The 18,331-nt window shown below is 43.0% G+C and overlaps 1 protein-coding gene across 1 annotated transcript; it reads left to right on the forward strand.

The window, feature by feature from the left end:
- Nucleotides 1-417: 417 nt before the first annotated feature.
- Nucleotides 418-9,119, forward strand: sdf4 (stromal cell derived factor 4). The gene is made up of 7 exons (XM_054796954.1): nucleotides 418-693; nucleotides 1,403-1,730; nucleotides 1,792-1,928; nucleotides 1,998-2,111; nucleotides 3,547-3,705; nucleotides 3,817-3,992; nucleotides 6,875-9,119. The coding sequence occupies exons 2-7, from the start codon at nucleotides 1,414-1,416 to the stop codon at nucleotides 7,049-7,051; spliced, it is 1,080 nt and encodes a 359-aa protein (XP_054652929.1). The 5' UTR covers nucleotides 418-693; nucleotides 1,403-1,413; the 3' UTR covers nucleotides 7,052-9,119.
- Nucleotides 9,120-18,331: the final 9,212 nt, after the last annotated feature.

Consider the following 18,331-nt stretch of genomic DNA (forward strand, 5'->3'; position numbering starts at 1 on the left):
TTTGGATCAGCTTTTTGTTTACTGTAGTACCCAGTATTATTACGCTATAATATTGTGCCACCCAAAGGCCGTACCGTGAAGTACAACTGACCTTCCCAATATGGCGCCTAACCCGTGTCACCTGACTTCCAGTGGCTGAGTCAACAGCTGGCTTTGTTCTATGAAGCTCGCGTCAGTTGGGTAAACGCACAGCAAACGGGGTGTTTTGATGTTAGACTTAAAAGCCCGTAAATCCATATCGAAATTATTACCAAGAAGTTAATTTCTTTAGCTGTTTGTTATAATTAAATTTCCATGTTTGATGATAGTTTTTTTCTGGTGATAATTACATTTCCATGTTGGGCAATAGTTTTTTCCTGTTCCGTTCGTACGGAAACGTTTTAACTTGAAAGCCCTACTTCCTGTCTTCATGTTCCTTCCTGGATTAGCGTGAACTACAAGTTACAGCCGTGTGGCGTCAGTTTTGATGCGTCTTTAAAAAAAACAAAGACAACGTTCCCTCTGATTTTTACGTAGGTCACTCGTTATCCGTCCTACATTGTGCAGTCAAAGGCGGAGGAGGAAGGGTAGCCACGTCAACGGGAACATACAACAGTTTAGTGTCGTTAGCCGCTCAGCACCGCAGGTAGCCGCCCGCCTCTCACCCACCGACGTCTGCATTAGTGGGTTTTGACTTCTGTAACGCTTGTTAAGGTGAGCGATCATTATTGTATTGCATAAAATAAGTGTTTTCTATTTAATAACTGTTACCATGTCCTCAGTCATGTGTCTGCCTATGCTAGCACAGCAGGGCTATATTGACTAGCTAGCCTTTATTTTGACACCTTAGAGGTGGTCCGCGTCACGGCGCAATCCGCCCCGGAAACGCAATCGGTTCTACGCATGTGCAGAACGCGTTTACGTCCAGTCGGCCTATTTTTCGGCAGTTACATGTTAGTCATGTGTAATGTACGCCATATGTCGGTCTATTTTACGGCAGCATTATAGTCACCCAACTTCCCTAAAGTGGAGCGTCATTATTTTTGTTTTGGGTCATAAGCTGACGCTTTGATTTCTCAAGTGGTTGCTTAGCGATTCCCAGAAAGTCTCAAATTTTACATGACGCGTCACTTCTCTGGTCATTATTACATCATTAAGGACGCTTTGAGACATGTACGGCAGTAGCACGCCAATGGCAGTTTTTCGGATTCTGTATGTAAACATGAACTATTATTTGCTAACATTACAGTTTTGACAAATGAAAACGCTTCATATGTTAAAGAGCTAAGGTGACTTTAAAGGCAAAATAGTAGTCATGAAACCCCATATTTAATGCATTAGAAAATCAAGGAGATACATTCTGTATGTTTTCAGAGATGTTGAACTCCCACTCCTTGTAATGTGACACTTAACCTGTCTGCAGGTGATATTAAAATGTACATGTGGAGAAAACTAAGCTGCCACAACCTCAAGGTGGCGTCTCTGCTCCTGTGCGCCCTGCTCTTCGCGGGGATAGACGTGAGGGCGCGGCCGGCCAACGTGTCCGTCGACGACAAAGACAAGGGCGCGGCCGGCAAGAACGACAACGAGATCCTCCCGCCGGACCACTTGAACGGCGTGAAGATGGAGCTGGACGGCCACCTCAACAGGGACTTCCACCAGGAGGTCTTTCTGGGCAAAGAGATGGAGGAGTTTGACGAGGACTCTGAGCCGAGGCGGAACAGGAAGAAGCTTAGTGAGATCTTCACAAAGTACGACGCGATTCTATTGATGACGTTTGTTCGGCCACTAATTGTAACGCTTCTCTTCCAGAGTGGACTTCAACAAGGACCGCAGTGTGAGCGCCACAGAGTTGCAGCGCTGGATCATGGAAAAGACGGAGGAGCATTTCCAGGAGGCCAAGAAGGAGAACAAGAACAGCTTTCGTGCCGTCGATCCAGACGGCGATGGTGGGCCAATTTGAGCAACATGACAAACTCATCTTTATTTTTTTCAACTTTTTTCTTTTGAACGTGCAGGTCATGTGACGTGGGATGAATACAGAATCAAGTTTCTTGCCAGCAAAGGTTTTAACGAAAAGGAGATTGCAGAGAAAATCAAGAAAAAAGATGATCTGAAACTGGATGAAGAAAGTAAGTTGAAAACGACGCCAAATGTCTCCTGCTTTTTGGTTCTTGGTTGGGAAGGTAAGAAGAATGTCTTTAAAGTAGTACAAGAGTAAAGGTGTAACAATACAAGAGAGAAGTTGTCATTTTACAAGAAAACAAGTTTGAATATTATAAGGAAAAAAATTGTCATTTAAGAGAACAAAGTCATTCATTTACAAAGCTGAAAAACATGAGATGAAATTGTCACTTTATAGGAATAGAAGGTAGAATGTTATGAGCCAATTTTACAAGCACAAATATGTAAATTGGTGAAGCTGTAATGTGAGGGGAAAATGTAATCTGAGATTAAATTAGCATTTTACAGGAACAAAAGTTACAATATTACAAAGAAAAAGGTTGTCATTTCACGAGAACAAAATCATTAACAAAGATAAAATATGAGAAATAAATACATTTTAGATTAAATTGTCATTTTAAAATATTAGAGCATTACGTGGAAAAAGTTGTCATTTTATGAGAACAAAGTCATTACTTTGTAAAACTAAAATTGGGAAAAAAATTTAATCTGAGATTAAATTGTCATTTTACAGAAATAAGAGTATTACAAAGAAAAAGGTTGTCAAGATATATGACAGAAACATGTAATCTGAAAACTAACATTTTATGAGGAAAAAGGTGTCATTTTATAAGGAAAAAATCCTAAATTGACAAAGCTAAAATATCAGAATAATCTGAAATCAAATTGTCATTTTTTTAAAGGTCATTTTATAAGAATGAAAGTCGAAATACTGCGAGGAGAAAGTTGTCATTTTACGAGAACAAAGTAATTTACACAGCTAAAATATGAGGGGGGAAAAATACATAATATGAGATTAAATTGTCATTTTACAAGAATAAAACTTAGAATTTTACGAGGACAAACATGCAAAATGATGATGTAAAGATGTAGTATGAGGAAAACATGTAATCTATGAGAAAGGTTGTCCTATTACAAGGAAAAAGTTGTCATTTTACGAGAACAGTCATTAATTTACAAAGATAAAATATGACAAAAAAGTACATCATTTATGAGATTAAATTGTAATTTTATACCAATAAAGGGTATATTTACATGGAAAAAGATGTTATTTTACAACAACAAAGTCATTCATTTACCAAGGTAAAATGAGTAAAAAAAAAATAAAAATATGAAATTGTCATTTCACAGTAATAAAAGTTACAATATTATGAGGAAAAAGTAGTTTTTTTTTTTTTTTTTTTTTTTTTTTTTTTTTTTTTTTTTTGAGGAGAAAATCCAGAAATTCTCAAAGCTGTAGTAGGGTTAAAAATGCCTAATATATGACAGAGTTTCAATTTTTCAAGAATATCAATTATTAAATAATAAAGGGGGGGGAAAAGCAAATAATTTGGACTGTAGAATTTGGATTTTGAGTGGCGTGTGTGTGTTGCCCCTCAAAAGCTCAGGAGGTTCTGGAGAACCTGAAGGACCGCTGGTTGCAGGCCGACAACCCTCCCACCGACCAGCTGCTGAATGAGGAGGAGTTCCTGTCCTTCCTGCACCCTGAGCACAGCAGAGGAATGCTCAAGTACATGGTCAAGGAGATCGTGCGCGACTTGGGTATGTTCCCACTTCGACTCAAACGTCCACCGGGTGGCACCGTGATGTTACACGGCAGGCTTGCCGTGCGATACGTTTGTCATTCATGTGTCCTGTGCACCCGTTTCGCAGACCAGGACGGCGACCAGAAGCTGACGCTGTCGGAGTTCATCTCGCTGCCCGCGGGAACCGTGGAGAACCAGCAGGCCCAGGACATGGACGACAGCTGGGTCCGCGAGCGGAGGAAAGAGTTTGAGAACGTCATCGACTTGGACCGCAACGGCATCGTCACCATGGAAGAGCTGGAGGTAGGGTGACGCTTTCTTTGTTCTATGTTGCTGTTTGCAGAATATACAATATTTTCCAAATATTTAAAATTTCTTCTTAAATAACACTGAGGAACACTATTTTAACTTTGTGTTGCATTGGATTTTTTGACTGATTCTGAAGGATTTTTAGGCGCTGAAATTAGTTTTTCTCCATAAGCTCTAGTTTTCATGCAATTTGAGATAGATGAAATAGTCTAAATATGAATTTACGTAACCCAAATCTAAGCGTTTTGAGATTATATACATAGATAGATTGTAATATTTTTATCATGCTTTTTTCCAAATCAAACATGGCTTCCTCATCGAGATATCACTGTAGAAACAAGCCTGATGCCTTCTGTTACATCAGTAGTTGCTACACACTCCATCATCAGAGACGTACCATATCCTTGTTTGTGAAGTGAGCCTACAAGGCTTATTTTGAAATTCATCTTGGTGACCAAGACAAGCAATGGGCTCCTTATGTTGTGTGCCACAATTATGAGGAAATGCTCCGAAGCTGGACCAAAGGAAAACACAATGGTCTGCCTTTTGGAGTTCCAGTGATTTGGCGAGAACCCACCAACCATGTTACTGATTGCTACTTCTGCATGGCAAACACAGCGGGTGTGGGCAAGAAAAACAGACATAAGATCGTATATCCGAACATTCCCTCAGCTATTCGGCCTGCTCCGCACTCTGACGACGTTCCTGTTCCAGTTTTCAAAGATTTGCCTTCATTAGACGATAAAGACATTGGACATTGTCGTTCGAGAAGATCAAAGCAGGTGTGTTTGATGGCCCACAGATTCAAACCCTCATTCTTGATGATCAGTTTGTTGCCAAGATGACCGCCTTGGAGAAGGCAGCATGGTTATCCTTTGTGGCAGTCGTTCAGAACTTCCTTGGAAAGAACAAGGCAAAGAACTCCAATGAACTTGTGAACAGAGTGCTCCTCGCTTTTCGTGCTCTCAGGTGCAACATGAGCATCAAGCTTCATTTTTTGAACAGCCACCTTGACCAGTTCCCTGAAAACCTGGGGCTGTGAGTGACGAACAAGGAGAGCGGTTCCACCAAGACCTAAAGATCATGGAAGAATGCTACCAAGGTCGCTGGGACAAAAGTATGATGGCCGACTACTGCTGGAGGATTAAACGAGATTGCCCAGATGAAGTGTACAAACGCAAAAGTTACAAACGCAAATTCCTGCCTGACTAAAATACTGTCCAGACAGAAAGCGATAAGCGTTATTAGCTGTGATTGACTCTTAAGAACGTTCTGAATGGCGCTTATCTCACGTTGCGATAAAGACTGTTTTCTGAGAAACGCTTCCAGAAAAAACATATGGCACTTCTAACAATGGTGTACTTTAATCTAAAATCACATTTTATTGTTCTGTTTCTTTTGCCTTGTTAAATGTACTGATTTGTGGCTGACATTGCAATATCCTATAATAATGCTCGATTTTTTTTCTGTTTTAATAAAAATCAAAGATTGCATAAAATCTGTAGCTTGCAGAAAAAAAGTAACTTCAGATTTGAACTCGGTCTTTCTTTAAACAAGTCTTTCTTTAAATGCAACATATAGAGTGTTCCCCACCCACTTTCCCTTCACAAAGCCAAAACAAGCATGTCTGCTAAGTGTGAGTTCCTGTCGTTGTTAGAGTGATTTAAGTTTTGCACCCTACTAAACATGCCATGAAAAATGTCTCGCCGGGGTGGCGCCTTAAAAAGCTTTAGTTTGGTGCAGCATTGGGGGGCCGGCACTTAGGCAGGGTTTGGTGAGTTTTCGCAGCTCGCGATGTGATCGATTGGGCGGCGGCTAATTAGGCAACACGCGGGACACGCGCCCATGTGTGCGGGTAAGTCGGAGATCTAAGGCGGATAGCCCAAAAAGTGGTTGGATTCGTCGAACTGGATGGCCAGCTGCCGCCGGCGGTGCGGGACACCGGGGTTGCAGACTGCTTGGGGGTGCTGCTGGTGCGCCGTCAATCTGCTCTTGCATCCAAAGTCTCCTTAAAGAAGGCACCCGTCTCTTAAGTTTCACCAGTTGTGGATACCAGCATTCTGTTAATGTTCTAGTAAAAAAGGCATATTTGCTTTGTTGGGTTGAAATAAGCTATGGAAACAAATGTTACAAATAAATGTTACAAAAATGAATACGTAACTGGCCATTTTCATTTTGTAAAAGTAGCTCTCACAAAAAAAAGTGTTGGTGACCCCTGATATAGCCAATAGTAAATTTAAAAATGTACACTTAATCTGTGTAATCAGTATCGGCCGATTTCACTCAAGGATGATCTACATCAGTATCGGTATCTCATTAGAATACAACTTTTTCTCAATATTTTCACTTTGTTCTTATTTACAGCAGTTTTTTCCATTTCTGCTGTTTTTTATTTTCCAACTATTTCATTTTCTTGTCATAAATTTTGTTTTTGTAATATTTTGACTTTATTCCCATAATATTTTGACTTTTTCCCCAAAGCTAATTTTCCAAAATCAACAACTTTATTTTGTTTCTCATATTATGATTTTACGTTTTTTTTTTTTTACATTATTTTTCCTCATAATATTTATTCTTGTGAAATTGTGCCTTTTTAAAAAGTTGTTAGAATACGACATTTTTCTCAATATTTTGACTTTATCTTGCAAAATTTGAGTTGTTTTCCCCCATTGCTGCTGTTTTTTAATTTTCCAACTATTTCAACTTTGTTTTTTTTTTCAAAATATTATGACTTTATTCCCATAATATTTGAACTTTATTCCCTTAAGTGAGTATCTGAGTATCATCTACTGTAGCATAAGAACGGTGTGTAATGTGGAGCACCTGTCACAATCACACAGGTGTTGATATTTTCTATCTATGTGACTGTGGTGCAGGAGTACATGGACCCGATGAACGAGCACAACGCTCTGAATGAAGCCAAGCAGATGATCGCTGTAGCCGACGAGAACAGGAACCACAGCCTGGAGCTGGACGAGATCCTCAAGTACAGCGAGTACTTCACAGGCAGCAAGCTGATGGACTATGCCAAGAACGTCCACGAGGAATTCTGAGCGCAGTCCAAAAAGTCTCACTTTTTTTTTTTTGTTTTGTTTTCGGTTTTTAGAGCCGACCCAAGAATGTGTTGGTTAGCACGCTTGGTGCTTTGCATATGAGACTTACCCCTGAAAGAGCCTGAAAGAGCAGCTTGTGAGTGAGTGTACAGTGTAAATAATCCATAAAACTCACACGCAGCATCGCTTTTCACGTCATTGAAGCTGGGATCTTTTAATTGTAGCTCCAAAACAAAAGGACTGGGGTGTAACTGCTCATGTATTCATAAAATTTGTGGGGTTTGGTCCAAGTTCTCACACAGGCACAACTGTGGGAGTGCATCTGCAACTTCAATGATGAATACTACACTGGCACCAATAAGGAACTTTACTGCAATTACAATAATCATTCATGCTCTTGATGATTTTACTGTTGCGCTTGGCTGCATCCTTGCACTTTACAAAAAAAACGTAAACAAATATTAGTTTTAACAGATTAAAGTCAGAATATTTTGAAAACGTCATTCACGATGTGAAAATATTGCAATTTTTTCTAAGAACAAAGTCAGAATATGAGAAATGAGTTTAAAAACGGAGCAAATTTTACTTATTTGCCCTAAATGAAGCATTTTCAAGCATTAAAACGGCTCAATGAAGTAAAATCCCAATATACAGTATATAAAGCATTCAAAGACATTGCGATGACATGTAGTACTCTAAACTGGTCACTAGGTGTCAGAAATGTACATTCATCAGGCAGTAGCCACTGCAGGATGTACTGTGCCGAAGGAAATAAAATAAACGGGGAACTCTCCCAATACCAACTTATTTCTTATTTTCTGTCTTATTTTCGCTAAGTCTACTACAGGGTCAGGCAAAATGATCTTTGTAGGTTAAATAAAAGGCAAAGTAAAGAAACAAAGCGTTTTTATTTTCAAAAAGTACATCTAATGCCATTCTGTTTCTTTATGTTTTAAAATTAAATCAGTCAAATGGGATCCATTACTGTCCACACACTCAATGCAGATCCAGTAGCTCTGTTGGTAACCAACAAGATGGTGTTTCGAGCTGGTACGGGATCATGTCTACCAAGATTGAAGTGCAAACGGAACGCTCGTTGTGTTGCAGTTAGATTCATTTTTTTTGATAAATGTTTCCACATGAAAGCGCGATGCTCACCAGTCCAAATCATGGCAGCAACTGAAAAAGAAACGAAGCAAAATGACATATGGAAAAAAATGGCTTATGTACTTTTCGAAAATAAAAACACTTTTTTGTTTCTTTACTTTATTTGCCTTTTGTTTAACCTACAAATGTGTCAGATCATTTTACCTGACCCTGTATATTGAATAATAGGAGTTTGAAGGTGACTGTAGGGGTGTTATCATGTCTTGGGGGCTCTAAACACATTTAGCTCTTACACCGGTTGTCTATGCTCTACAAAAATATTGCATTTAAAAAGAAAAAACCCTACTTTGTGGGAATTCACTTATCACGCAGGGTATGGAACCAATGATAAACTAAGGATTACAGTCTTAACATTTTAAGTAATAAGTAGTCTTTAGATATACCCTCATATGACAAAAAGTCATATTTTCATGAGTCATTTAATGAGGAACAGCTAATTTTACAAAAACCCTGTCAAATTTTAAAAGAATAATGTGGTATAAGTCATAATTTTACTTAGTTTTAATTGTATAAGATGAAAATTGTAATATTGCAATAATGTAATGTCATGTAACATAAGTTGTAATTTGACACAATATGTTAGAGAATGACCTGATCTCAGTTCGCACTGGTTTTTGCTCTATTTTAAAAATCATCAAAGCTACTGTACTCCAAATGATCGTAACTGTGATGATACACCCCTCGTCCTGAAACAAGACTTGAAGACTGACAAATTCATATATTTCTATGAGCAGCTCGGTTTCTTAAGATGCTGCTTTGATGTCAATGCACACAAATCAATTTAGCAGATTTGACAAGCATGTACAGTAAAAAGTTTTATTCCCTTGTAGTGTTGGAACGCTTGACAGCTTTTCATCACAACTATTGCAGATGCACCGCCAAATAAATCTTTCCAATGAAAGCTGTTTTTCCTTCCATGGGTGGTAGATGTCTGCCTTGTAGACTGGAAAAAGGTTTTGTGCTGATCTAGGTAAAGCTGTGGATCCGGGAAATGTTATTTCACTCAACAGTCTCAACTCTGCAGTTCAAACTTAACTGGGCACAATGGGCTGTGGCAGCAATGTGCCCGGGACCTGGCAACCAATTATCCATAAGTCATTAATCACGATTGGCTGTGGCGGCAATGTGCCCGGGACCTGGCAACCAATTGTCATAATCATTAGTAATTTGAATGACATGCATGAGTCATAACATCTGCGTGGTCTTCTGTGGCTTCAAGTGTTGGGAAGTGGTGGTGGTAGTGTGATGGTGAGTCAGTACTCATGGTTCACAGGCGGATGGTCCAGAGCAACCTTGGATCGCTTTGTTCTTGGTCTTGTCAGGGATTGGTACTGGGGTCATGGGCTGCAAAATGTAGACACCTTTAAAAAAGAACTGACAAGTATGAAAGTTGAGCCACTGCTCTTTCACATCGGTTGGTTGCTCGGTCATCTAGTTAGATGAGGTGTTCTGGACATGCCTAGCCAGGAGGAGGCCCAAGGGCAGATCTAAGACATGCTGGAGGGATCGTGTCTCACAGCCGGCCTGGGAAGAACTTGGTGTCCTGGTGGAACTGGAAGAGGTGGCCAGAGAGCGGGAAGTCTGTAGTTCTGGGATTGCTGCCCCAGCCACCCGGACCCCAATAAGCAAGAGAAAATGGGTGGATGGAAAAGGAGTGGCAAAAAACCAAGAAGAAACCATCTTACTTGAGCATCAAAGAGCCAGTACAATCTGGTGATGTTACCTCCACATTAGGACCTTGTGAGGAGTTACACATTGGGCACTGCAATAAGGGAATGAAAGGTATGCGAGAGGAAAAGGGAGGACTTCTCAAGAGTTTTCCACTGGGTCCATAGTGCCCCTGAGCCAGGAGGAAGTCCTTAAGCTGGAGCAATTTGCATGTCGGCGGGTGGTACTTTCTATTGGAGACTGGTTTCTCAGAGATGTTAGCAGTTTGACATGGCTGAGTAAGCTTCTTGACGTAAATCGTTGTCTTGGGGGTGAGTGTCCACAGAAATTGTGGAGTTCATCTGCTATGACTTTTGCCATGTCGACTTCCTATCTGATGTTGGGAGGGGCAGTACCAGCAAAGAGATGGAGACTGTTTTGTGTTGGTGGGTTTCAGGCATCAGTGATGAAGCAGCAGGTGTTGATCAGTGTCAGGTCTAATTTTCTTGCATGGTCTGATCTCTCCCAGACAGGGCAAGCGCTCTTGTTCTCTGGGTGGATGCTGTCCATTTTGAGTTGGTCATTTTCCATCCATCCATTTTCTTCCGCTTATCCGGGTCCGAGTCACAGGGGCAGCAGTCTCATTAGGGAAGCCCAGAGTTCCTGGTCTCTGGCCACCTGTTCCAGTTCCACCAGAAGGACATCAAAGCATTCCCAAGCCAGCTGTGAGACATAATTCCTCCAGCGTGTTTTAAGTCTGCCCCGGGGCCTCCTCCCAGCTGGGCAAGACTGGAACACCTCACCACCGAGGTGTCCAGGAGGCATCTGGAGTAGATGCCCGAGCCACCTCAACTGGCTCCTCTCGATGTGAAGGAGCAGAAACTCCACTATGGGCCCCTCCAGGATGGCCGAGCTCTTCACCTTATCTCTTAGGGTCCAGCCACCCTACGGAGGAAACTCATTTCGGCCGCTTGTATCCACAACCTCGTTCTTTAGGTCTCTACCCAAAACTCATTAACATAGGTGAGCGAAGGAACGGAGTTTGACCAGTAAATTGAGAGCTTTTCCTTTTGGCTCAGCCCCTTCCTCACCACAGCAGGACCACATAATTTGCAAAAAAGCATAGACTCCTCCCAATCACGCCTTTCCATGTCTCACTGTTGCCGCCAACGTGAGCGTTTTTAAAAACACTCAACAAATAAATGGGCATCAAGTGCATCTTGCCTAAATAGACCACTAGGTGTCACTGTTGTTTCATGTTGAAAACTGGAGTTTCTTTTGCTGCCTAATATTGAAGGTAAGCAGCATGAAAATACGCGTCCCATACAAATTTAGGAACACGAGTAGCATACTTGTACTCGTGTTCGGCGCTTTTACAGGTCGAAAGTTGCCCCAGATTATTGTATTCTAACAGTTGTGAAATATGTCAAAGAGTCTCAGCTGGGTCCATCCATCAGGACAGTGACGATCTGCAACAAAATATAAAGGTAGTTCTCCCTCCAATTCTCCCATTCCGTGTGGTTTACACACACAGCCACCCCCAAACGCCGTCACAGGCACAACTCCCACGGAACCACCAGAGAGGAGAGGATCCGAGCCGCTACAGACCTGAGTTTAAATGCCCTCACATGTAATCAGCGCACAACACGCAGGTGCACAAACAGGTGCGCTCCAAGAACAGTTATATGTTATACAGTATGTTATATATACAGTATGTTATTGATCTTCCTGCTGATATATTTCTAAATATCGAATATCCACGAAGGCCCCTTGGTTGTCCCTGGGCGTGAGAGTGACGTGTGATTGGTGGGGAAAACAGGAAGTGGTCTGCTTGAAGAGTTGGGATCTGAACCTTTGCACAAATATTTCACCTGGACTAAATCGTGGAGATCTGGGTGTCTTCAGACCCTTTCCGAATCAGTTGTTTAATGACTGCATTTGCCAGGGCGCTGTGGATGTGACCATTTTCCATTTTCCCACCAAGAACTCTGCAGACGCTCTGACAGGAGGACAACAAAAAGTAAAGGAAATGTATTGGGCGCATTGCCTAAATATGCCACTGGGTGTCACCGTTGGTTTGTGTTGAAAAGTGAAGTTTCTTCTGCTGTATTGAAGGTAGGTCGCTAGGTAAGTAGGTAGAGGCAGGAGATCGATTTCCAAGAGAAATTCACATATCCAGCAGCTCTGCAACAGTAAACGGCATTAAAAATAATTTCATACAAACTTCTTTTGAGGTTAATCCATCCATGTGTTTTGTTCGGCTTATCTGTGAAACGGGAGACTATTTCATGTATCATGTCGGCACGGAAGGTAAAATGTACGTTTTAGCTGTGGATCTTGTTGCTAAGTGCTTACGGTGATGTTGCAGCCATTTCCAATGGCATCTGGCTGCTAGCGGCTAACTGCTAATGGTTTTACAACTGCCAAAGGTTGAGTTGCTGCTGAAGTTGTGTAGGTTTTAAGTTTGACAAATATGTGCTGTGATTTTTACCATTTTGTGATAATGTTCCACCCACATTTGTGTGTTTAGCAATGTCTTAAAAAATTGAGATGTGTAATGCTTTTGTGTATGTACATACATTTATGCATATACGTACGTATGTGTTACAGGTCTCAGTATGAGAACCCATGAACAAGATTATAGTTCCGCTGGTTGTGAAGGGTGTAATGGCCTGTTAAAACAGGGATAAATAAGTGAGACGTGCAAGCGGTGTCTTTTCCATTAAGCCTCCTCAGCAGAATGAGGAAGTTACGTCAGTCCTTTGCGAGAGAGAATCGCTGCAAGGCCCCCTAGTGGCGAAACTAGGAATGTCCCATTAATTATGAGGTATTCAACAAAACAAGTTGTTCTAATGGAAGTGCAATTTTGCTTACAAGAATAATGACCCAAAACAACTACAATGTCCCTGTTATACTCAAACAAAATAAAATACATTTCCCAAATGTGACCATACATTTTGTGTGCGTCACACGCTCCCCGACAAAAAGAAAAAATGGCTCCAGACATTTCTACACTACAACTCTAACATTCTCAACAAAGACCTTTTTAACAGTGGCGGTAGGTTCACAGTATGTACGTATAAAGCAACAACTACCCTGTGGTGAACTTATGCATAGGTGCTGTGCGTGTCAGTCAATATGCAATGAGCGGTACAGTGTACATCATGGATGAGGGATAAAGTGGGACTACAAAAGGTGTGTGTTGTGTCATGGGATATGTCCCCATCTCCCAGGATGGTATGGAAGGTATCCCATAGGCTCCCACAGTATTGACTATGGTTTGAGGTTGGAAAGACGGTTGCCCCAGAGTGTCATAGGTGAGCCTTTGGGTAGGCCTCCTGTCTCGGGTGGACCTCCATGGTACTGGATTCCTGGTTTGACTATGGTTGGGTTGCTCACTAGTCATCTGAGGACTTGCTGTCTCATCCATCTCCTGGTTTACATTTTCCAGCTCACTATTCCTTTCCCCAGGCAAGTGTTCATCTACTGGTATCACCTCATGATCATCCATGTTCTCTCTCATAGGCACTTCCACTCTCCTTTCCTGGATGTATGATCTTGGGTGTTCCATTCTATGATTGTTTGTGACATGGGCAAAGTGTCTTTGTGGGGCATTCACTGGCTGAACTTCTGTACTCTCAGGTTCTCTCATGACTGGTACTCTTAACCAATATCTAGGTACGTCATCATCTGACTCTGAAGACTCACTGCTTTGACTTGCTTCAGTTTGTGAAGATTCTTTCTGTTTCTTTGTTCTTGACTTGCATCGTGGTTCTACTGGTGGTACAGGTAAGTCTCTGTGCAAATCTGTCTTTCTTCCAGACGAGATTTTAGGTGGCTGCTGGGGTAAGTCTACAGGTAGGTCGTTGACTAAGTGAAGCAGGTTGCGGTGCAATGTTCGAAGTCTGTTTCCACCTGTTTCTGGTGTGACTGTGTAAACAGGTCCATCTGCAATTCTTTCCTTCACGGTGTAGACAGTGTTCTCCCAATATGATCTTAATTTACCGGGGCCGCCTCTCTCACTCAAGTTTCTGACCAGGACACGGTCACCTGGTTCGAGGACAACACCTTGCATGTGGCGGTCGTAGTATTGCTTTCCTCGAGAACTGGAGTGTTGGCTGTTCTCAGTGGCGAGTCGGTAAGCCTCCTTCATTCTTTGAGCCCATTTCTTGGCATATCCTCTTGGGGAAGTGGGTTCTTCCTGGTGTCCTAATCCAAATATCATGTCTACCGGTAAACGTGGGTGACGACCATACATTAGGTAAAAAGGTGAAAATCCTGTTGCTTCGTGCCGGGTACAGTTATAAGCGTGGATGACTTGTGGCAGGTGTTCTCTCCATCTTCCCTTCTCTTTCTCATCCAGGGTTCTGAGCATTTGAAGCAGGGTACGGTTAAATCTTTCTGCTGGGTTACCCTGGGGATGGTAGGGGGTGGTCCTTGAATGGCCAACTCCACTGTAACGTTGCAGGGTTTTGAACAATTCATTTTCAAATTCCCTCCCCTGGTCATGATGGAGCTTTGAGGGGTACCCAAATCGTGGAATAAAGTCTTCAAAGAGCTTCTCAGCAGCGGTCTTTCCGGATTTGTTTCTCGTGGCGTAGGCTTGAGCATATCTGGTGAAATGGTCGACCACAACCAGAATATATTCAAAGCCGCCCTTGCTTGGCTCCAAATGGAGATAATCAATGGAGACTAACTCCATGGGTGAAGTTGAAGTAATTCCTCCCATCGGCGCTCTGACGTGAGAGACAGGTTTCTTCTGCTTGAGGCAGGGACATTTCCTTGTTACATAAGCGTCAACATCTTGCTTCATGTAAGGCCAATAAAAGCGGTCCCTTGCCAGGCCCAAGACTCTTTCTGTCCCCATATGGCCCATATCATTATGGAGATGTTTCAACACCAGAGATCGGTACTGGTCAGGCAGGATGAGTTGGCTTCGGTGACTTGTTTTCCGATATAGCAGGCCGTTTTCAAGGTGAAGCTTCTCCCATTGGTAAAGGAGTTTTCTTGCTAGGCCACTGACTCGTCTTTTCACTTCACTTGTCAGTGTGGTTGAAGTCTCTTTCAGTCGGATGACTTGGCCAATGACGGGATCATTTTGTTGAGCTTTCACTAGCTCGTCATGTGGGATGGTTGGAAGCAGTTCTGGCAGCTGCATGGTTGAAGAATCTTGTGACATGTTCAAAACAGCGACATAGGCGATATCTTGTTGTTTGGCGGCTCTGCTTCCCTCCCATGTTGCCAGTATAGTGTCTCCTGTTAGTTCTTTTGTGCATGAGTCCACATACTTGTCAATGTCCAATGGTAGCCTTGACAAAGTATCAGCATCCACATTAGCCTTCCCTGGCCGATATTTGACATCAAACCGGAAGTCAGCTAGCTCTCCAACCCATCGGTGGCCAACAGCATTGAGCTTTGCGGTACTCATTACATAGGTCAATGGGTTGTTGTCGGTATACACAACGAAATGGGGGGCGTAGAACAAATAGTCTCTGAATTTTTCACAGATGGACCATTTCAGAGCCAAGAATTCCAGCTTGCCTGAATGGAGCCGGTAGTTTCGCTCAGCAGGTGTCAACGTCCTGGATCCATATGCAATGATCCTGAGCTTTCCTCCTTGGCGCTGGTATAACACTGCACCGAGACCTTGTTCTGACGCGTCCGTGTGGAGCACATAAGGGAGATCAAAGTCAGGGTACCCGAGTACTGGTGGATTGGACAAGATGTTGAGGAGCTGGTCTAAGGCTCTTTGGTGTTCTTGTGTCCACTGAATTGAGGCTCTGGATGACAGCTGTGCTCCTTTTCCCCTTTTTGGTCTGGGCTGAGGCACTGCAGTGACTGGGTCCTTGGTCTGCAAGAGCTCATACATTGGTTTAGCAATTCTGGAAAAGTCTTGAATATATGTTCTATAGTAGCTGAGGAACCCCAACAGCCTACGGACTTCTCCAACTGTGTGCGGGACTTTACCCCTCAAAGCCTGGATGGCTTCCATGTCTTTTGGGTCTATTCGGACTCCATCAGCAGAGACCAATCTTCCGACATATCGAACCTCTTTTCTGAAGAGCTCACATTTGTTAGGCCTGAGCTTTACACCATGGCCTTGGAGCGCTCTCAGTACACGTCTCAATGACTCAACATGTTCTTCAAATGTCCTACTGTAACACAGGATATCATCTAAGTATGGAATGCAACATTCGTCTCGCAAAGAGTCAAGCACTTCCTCCATACTTCTTTGAAAGGCGGCAGGGGCATTGGAAAGCCCGAAGGGAATGCGTACCCACTCATACAGGCCCCATGGTGTGATGAACGCCGTCATGTGTCGCGACCCCTCAGCAATAAAGCCCTGGTGATAAGCTTTGCCCTGATCCAAAATTGAAAACCAGCTATACCCTCCCAATGTGTCAATGAGGTCTTGAATTCGTGGGAGTGGGTGCCTATCTGGGACTGTTTTCTGGTTCAGGAGCCTGTAGTCAATGCACAAGCGCAAGCTTCCATCTTTCTTGCGCACACATACAACAGGGGCAGAATATGGGGATTTGGATTTTATGATCCACTTCTTGGCTAGTAAGTCTTGAATGTATTCCTTGACTTCTTTGTAAAGTGGCTTGGGAATGGCTGCATATGTTCGTTGTACCGGAATATCATCTTTCAGGGTTATGGTCATTTGCAGGTTTGGGATACATCCCATGTCATCTTCATCTCGAGCAAACACACTGGATTCCTCATAAAGCATCTGTTTCACTATTGCTTGCTCCTTGTCACTTAGATGGCTTACATCGACAGGTGGGGACCACAAGTTGGATGTTTGGTTAGTTTGGTCACTCTCAACTCCACTCATGGGAAAAGGTGGGTCCTCGTTGTTGACAGTGGTACTGTCCATTTGATCCGTCTCCACTATCTTGTCGATTGGCTGGATACTGCCTAACACTGTGAAACTGTTCACAGCTATACTGTGTTGGGTGTGATTACCCACTGGGATTTTTACATAGGGCTGCTTGACATGATGGACCTCTACCAAACCATCACCAACATCTAGCTGCTCCAGCCACTGGTTTGGGTGATTGACCTCGAACAGGGCCACCGACGACGTGAAATCAACACGCACCTTGCACTTGATGTGGGCGACGCAGCCTGGGTGGATGACAACATCTTGACGACCAACTCTCACCACTGAACTGCCTTGTGAGGATTCTTGGGTCTGTATTAAGGTCACCATGGTCTCAGCTTCCTCTGTTTCAATCTGCATGGCTTCTTTCAGTAACTTGGCAATAACAGCAATCATTTCAGTCTCATTCCCTTGTCCTATAATGAGCTCCTGAATTACATTGAAACCCAATACAGGTCTGACCAGGCCCACGCAGCTGACCAGGAAAGGTACTCTGATGGCGAGATTGGGATCTTCATTGCCAGGTAGGTTGATGGTAAGTTCCACCCATCCCTTATATGGTATCGGTCCTCCATTAGCCGCAGTGAGATCCAATCCTCTGCCTCCTAAGAGTTCACTGAGAGGACGCAGTTCTTGTTGAGGTAGGTATTTTTGCTTCCATGGCAAGTCGATCATACTGACTTGAGCCCCGGTGTCAAGTAGGACATTTACAGTGTATCCATTCAGATTACATTTTAATAAGCATTTCTTCCCAATTAGCTGAGCAACTCGCTGTAATGGTGACTTTTCCCTAGCTGATGAGTGAGACGGGGCATGGAGATGCTTAGCTGGCTTGGTTGACTTTTTGGTGTGTATGTGGGACTGGGAACTTGTGCTGGTCACAGGTTGTCCCTCTGCTGTGACCAGGACACGTTTCCCGACAGCTTTACTCTCTTTAAGCATCCAATTGCTCGATGACCTTCATCACCGCAAGCGAAACAGTGGTTGCAGTTGGTACGGCCATGGGCAACACAGTTAGAACAGCCATATGGTCGTTCATTCTTTGATTCTCGACCCTGACACTGTTTATTGGCACACTGACAGGTGGACCGGGAGTTTGGCCTTGGAGCTGCAATTGTCGCTTTAGGTGTGGTTCTTATTGTCTGCATGGAGTTTATGACTTCTGTCAGTGCTTGGACTTGAGCATTCAGCTGATGTATGAGCTCATCTCTAGCCTTTGTGTCAGCATCAGGTTTCTCTTGGTTCAACTCACTTGTGGTGACTTCATTGCTGTGAGCTTCCACCATTTTGGGACGTGTGCTACGACCAAAGCGCCTTCTCCTTTCACTTTCCTCACTGGTTGTCTTGTTCACTTGTCTTAAAAGTGCATCATCTGTCACGGTCGGGTCGGCGAGCAAGGGCTTGAGCTCCCGCCTGATGTCGTCATGCTTCTCACTGAAGCCCTGATGGACAGTGCGAAGGAAAACGTTCTGAACTGTTTGCGGCTCATACTTGATGTCAGCATCGGTTTGCTTTGACATGAATATTATTTTCTGTTTGAGTCCCATCATCCTGTAGAGAAACTGCTGTGGCGGTTCATG

Source organism: Dunckerocampus dactyliophorus, chromosome 1 (genome assembly GCF_027744805.1).
Source record: "Dunckerocampus dactyliophorus isolate RoL2022-P2 chromosome 1, RoL_Ddac_1.1, whole genome shotgun sequence".
In the NCBI taxonomy this organism is placed as follows: domain Eukaryota; kingdom Metazoa; phylum Chordata; class Actinopteri; order Syngnathiformes; family Syngnathidae; genus Dunckerocampus; species Dunckerocampus dactyliophorus.

Excerpts from the sequence above, each read along its gene's own strand:
- sdf4 (XM_054796954.1), top strand. The coding sequence starts at position 1,414 with ATGTACATGTGGAGAAAACTAAGCTGCCACAACCTCAAGGTGGCGTCT. Across the intron at positions 2,112-3,546 it reads TCTGAAACTGGATGAAGAAA|CTCAGGAGGTTCTGGAGAAC; the intron begins GTAAGTTGAAAA and ends GCCCCTCAAAAG. Across the intron at positions 3,706-3,816 it reads GGAGATCGTGCGCGACTTGG|ACCAGGACGGCGACCAGAAG; the intron begins GTATGTTCCCAC and ends CCCGTTTCGCAG.